The sequence below is a fragment of the Larimichthys crocea genome, chromosome I (genome assembly GCF_000972845.2).
Source record: "Larimichthys crocea isolate SSNF chromosome I, L_crocea_2.0, whole genome shotgun sequence".
NCBI classification, from domain to species: Eukaryota; Metazoa; Chordata; class Actinopteri; family Sciaenidae; genus Larimichthys; species Larimichthys crocea.
The window spans coordinates 9,333,343-9,338,342 of record NC_040011.1 but is presented as its reverse complement, the minus strand read 5'-3'; the positions used below and the strand labels follow the sequence as shown (position 1 = coordinate 9,338,342).

At 47.0% G+C, this 5,000-nt stretch overlaps 1 protein-coding gene across 2 annotated transcripts in view; it reads right to left on the bottom strand.

Moving 5' to 3' along the window:
• nfkb1 (nuclear factor of kappa light polypeptide gene enhancer in B-cells 1) overlaps positions 1-3,806 on the bottom strand; it is a 25,878-nt gene extending 22,072 nt beyond the window's left edge. For both annotated transcript variants that reach the window (XM_027280560.1, XM_027280563.1), the window contains exons 1-5: positions 3,731-3,806; positions 3,104-3,147; positions 2,194-2,275; positions 895-935; positions 684-782 (exon numbers count right to left, since the gene is read on the bottom strand). In XM_027280560.1, coding sequence (XP_027136361.1) covers positions 684-782; positions 895-935; positions 2,194-2,275; positions 3,104-3,147; positions 3,731-3,791 — 327 coding nt within the window. In that variant the 5' untranslated portion in view covers positions 3,792-3,806. The remainder of the gene's footprint in view (positions 1-683; positions 783-894; positions 936-2,193; positions 2,276-3,103; positions 3,148-3,730) is intronic.
• Between the last annotated feature and the right edge of the window lie 1,194 nt (positions 3,807-5,000).

Genomic DNA, 5,000 nt, shown 5'->3' with positions numbered 1-5,000 from the left:
AGTATGTGTGAGTATGTGTGAGTGAGTATGTGAGTATGTGTGAGTGAGTATGTGAGTATGTGTGAGTGAGAGAGTGAGTGTGTGTGAGTGAGTGTGTGTGAGTGAGTATGTGTGAGTGTGAGTGTGTGTGAGTGTGTGTGAGTATGTGTGAGTGAGTATGTGAGTGTGTGTGAGTGAGAGAGTGAGTGTGTGTGAGTGAGAGAGTGTGTGTGAGTGAGTATGTGTGAGTGTGAGTGTGTGTGAGTATGTGTGAGTGAGTGAGTGAGTGAGTGTGTGTGAGTGTGTGTGAGTATGTGTGAGTGAGTGAGTGAGTGTGTGTGAGTATGTGTGAGTGTGAGTGAGTGTGTGTGAGTATGTGTGAGTGTGAGTGAGTGAGTGAGTGTGTGTGTGAGTATGTGTGAGTGAGTGTGTGTGAGTGAGTGTGTGTCAGTATGTGTGAGTGAGAGTGAGTGAGTGTGTGTGTGTGTGAGTATGTGTGAGTGTGAGTGAGTGAGTGTGTGAGTGTGAGTGAGTGAGTGAGTGAGTGTGAGTGAATGTGTGTGAGTGTGAGTGAGTGAATGTGTGTGAGTGTGAGTGAGTGAGTGTGCGTGTGTGTGAGTGAGTGCGAGTGTGTGAGTGTGTATGTGTGTGTGTGTGTCCCTGAACTCTGACGAGCATCAAACGTCGCAGACAGGAAGTGTTACCTTGATGGTGGGGTACGTCTTCCTGTTCTTCTCACTGGAGGCTCCTGGCAGACCGCCGTGAGACGGACCCTCACAGCCGTACCTGAACCTGAAGCCACGCTGAGACACACACACACACACACCTGAATTACACACAGTATAACGCTGCGTCATGTTTCTGTCTGTATATTTTATATTTTTTCCTCTCACATCAGACTGTTCACATCTTTACCTGTTTGGGCTGCTCCACGATCTGCAGGTACGGTCCGTCCACTGAAACAGACACACATGAAACATGACGCAACACAATCAGCTGTGAGCGGACACGTTGTGTCAATCAGGCGAACAAAGCTAGCAGTTTCCCCCCGTTTCCAGTCTTTGTGCTAAGCTAGGCTAAACTCGTCCCGGACACACATGGATCTGAACCACAGACAGTCAGAGGTCAGAGGTCAGCGATCATCACCTGTCCAGGTGGGGATGAGTCTCGTCTTTGACCTCGTCGTCTCGCTGACTTGAGCGTCTCATTAGTCAGCCCTGATCATGTTCATCACGTTGAACAGGAGCTGACGTTACAGGGAAGAACGGAGGTGTCGTGCCAGAACAGGAGCTGACGTTACGGGGAAGAAAGGAGGTGTCGTGCCAGAACAGGAGCTGACGTTACGGGGAAGAACGGAGGTGTCGTGCCAGAACAGGAGCTGACGTTACGGGGAACAACGGAGGTGTCGTGCCAGAACAGGAGCTGACGTTACGGGGAAGAACGGAGGTGTCGTGCCAGAACAGGAGCTGGTTGAGCTGCTGTTGGAGCAGTCAGTGATATCATCTGTCAGTGAGGATGAATCACATGTGAATGAGCGAGGTCTTCCCCTCGTCCTGCTCGTCCTTCTGTCTTTAACGGGGAAGTGAGAGCAGCCACACAGATACAGACACGTCATGAAACTCAGCTTTCACTCTGCCACACGGGTTTCCACACGTTACACCAACGTTACATGAACGTTACACCAACGTTACATTCATGTAACAGTCATTCGTCTAACAGATTGCCTCCTCTCAGCTGTCATTGTATCATTAATGAGCTGTCAATCACACTTTAACGAGAGCTGATGATGAGACCACTAACGAGTTCGATTCAGCTGGTTTATATGACAACAAACACTCGAAACGCGTCCGGACCGGGACCGAGCCCTCAGAATCAAAGCTGCAGTTCTGTCACTAGACTTGATGAGCTGCTTTCTCTAATGAGTGCAGGAAAACAAACCAGTTCAGAGCGTCATACCTGAGCAGGGAGAGGTCGGCGATCACGCTCTGATCACAACATGACAGTTTGATGTTCAAAGACAACGCTGCGACAAATCATTAGAAACAACCTGCGAGCACCGACGGAACCAGAACGTCAGAGAGAGACGATAAAGAACAACACTGACATGTCACTGAATGAGTCGTGTCGTGAATCAAGGCAGCGCCATGTTCAGTCAGTTACAATGACGAGTCTGGATCAGAAGCTCAGTGTGTCACCAGTGAAGGTGAGACTCACCTGTCCGCAGGGACGACGTCTGAGACATCGCAGGAAAATGTGTAAACTCCCACGACGGATCCATCATGATGTTGTCAAAAATCTGAAAGAGGACGTCAGACAGGAAGTTAAAGTCCGTGAGAAGGCAAGTCCACGATTTCTTTCCAAACACAACAAACACATGAAGACGGACGTGGAGCCAGAGGTTCAGACTGTTTGTCACCAGCTGTCAGTCCAGGATTTTGTGGGCGGTCCTAAAACGAGACCGTGTGATGTCATGTGGTGGACATTAACATAGAATTAGCATAGCTAATAGCACAGCAGCCTTAACGAACAGGTTGTGGAGCTGAACAACAATAATACTGCTGTTACAGTGCTAATACGAGATCATTAACATAAAATTAGCATATTGTGCTCTGCCAAGGGGGCGTGGCTTTGACACATTCAGTGGACACGCCCCCACAGTCCTGGAGCTGAGAGTTCATGTTTACCTGACTTTGACACATGATCACATGACTTCACCTTTCTCTTAGAAACTTTAAACTCTTATTCTGAAGTCAGACAGGAAGTCGGCTGATTAATAAACACTAATCACTGCAGCTATCTCTTTATTAACACTTCCTGACGGTGTGTGTGTGTGTTCAGGTGAGCCTATGACTGACCTGTCTGAGGTGTGTGTGGTCTGTCCTCACTGTCCTAACAAGCTGAGACTTAACGAGCTGAATGAAGACAGACAAGCTGAGTCCTCATGCAGAGGATCCACAACCTCCACAGTCCGACTGAAATGTCTCTGAGACTGAGACTACCTGAACTCTGAGACTGAGACTGAGACTACCTGAACTCTGAGACTGAGACTGAGACTACCTGAACTCTGAGAAACAACATGTGTGTGTTGTGACCACAGAAGAAGAAGAGCTGCAGGTGAGCTTACCTGGTTGGAGGTGTGAAGGTAGTGGTCGTCTCCAGCCATGATGTCTGCAAAGGTTCACACACGTTAGGGACACGTTAATGAGACACACACTGTCACACACATTTATCAGTATTTATTAGAATATTTAAAAACTCTCTAAATCACCTGATTAAAGACAGTAAACATTATAATTAAATAATAAGATAATAACTGACACAGTGCATCATTAGTGATGTATTTACATTGTTATTGTTAATTATTAATATACTTTATTTTATTATTTTAATATTAATCTTTGTCTTTCTAATTATCATTATTTTATGTATGTATTTATTAATACAAATTTATGTTGTTTTTAATATTATTTTTTTTATATAATATATATAATATTTTTTTATATGTTTTATTTATAATGATATTTTATTTATTTCTTATGATATATATATTTTATTATTTTTTATAGTTTTTATGTATTAATATATTTTATTTATTTATAATAATATTTATTTATTTATTTATTAATAATTTTATTTATTTATTTATTTATTAATAATTCTCTGACACTTGTTGCTGCTTGGCATTGCGCGTCCACGCAGCGGTTACACATGAACGCGCCTGTTAGCTCCCCGGCTAACAGTTAGCACTTACCGGACCGCCTGTTTCGTGTGATTTGTGCCGTTAACGCGTCCGTTTGAACAAACAAACACATGAACCGTGAACACCAGCTCGCCCTCACACACTCACCGGCAGCAGCCCGGCTCACGGACGCTCTGACGGCACAAAACAAGCCGGACAAAGCGCTACCTGTCCGGGGTTAGCAGGAGGTTCCGGAGGAAGCGGCGCGAAACTGCGTTTGAAAATCCGTCAGTTTGGACTTTTCTCCGGGTTTCACCTTCAAACGTCGAACCGCAGAACACGGATCAATAAACCGTGAAGTCGTGAGAGTCCAGGCTCGAGTTCGGCTGGTTTTAAATCCACATTAGAGTTTAAATGAGGCGGTAATCTGAGCTCCAGCCCGCGGGTCCGCCACAGAAACGTGGCTGCGCTAACACAACCAGCGGGTCAGAAGTCTGACTGCGTCCGGAACCGAGACTTCATGTCGGCTGCGTATGAGCCGAATTCCCCGCGGGGTCCACCTGTGTCCGGTGATACCGACGTCAGGCGCGTTCTGCTCGCTGACAGCTGAAGTTCCCGTTTCTCCGGCGCCGCGCGCAGAGTTACCTGGCTAATGAGGAAGTGAGCAGCACAACAAAGCTCGCGCTGCTGTTCGCGGGTCACCGTTACATTTATGCAAATGAGGCGAACTCGTTACCTCCGTCCTTACCTGGTTAGCTCGGTCAGGTGAATCAGGCTCAACATGAACTGTGAGTGACAGCGCTCGGTCCGCTCCGCGTCAGGTCACGTCCCCGCTCCATCAAACCGCGGCTTCAACTGGACTGCGTCATGACGCCACGCCCCGCGTCATTACAGCCTAATTAACACAAGATAATTACTTTAATCCAGGTGAGTAGTCTGGGTTTATATCCGCACGAGCCGCAGGTGACAGAGTTCGTCTCGTTCAGAAAGTTGATTTCCTTCCTCACTGGAAATTCCCTGTGACGTGTGAGCAGAGAGGAGGTGAGGCAGGAGGAGGTCTCACTCCGAGCCCGAACCCTGCGAAACACCTTTAATCACACTCACACCAACTCTGGCTTTACGTCACAGGACAGGTAGTGAACAGGTGTGCACGCGTACAGGTAACCTCTCATCAAGTTACAGACGTCCTGATAATGAACTCTGGTTCTGATTGTTAGTGTGCAGCGACCTCTGCTGGTTCAAACCACGCTACTGCAATCGGATTTTCCTATTGGCTGATCTGTGTCAGGTGACCTGCATGGAGGCAGCTTTCATCAGCACCCACCTGATATAAACCTCTGAC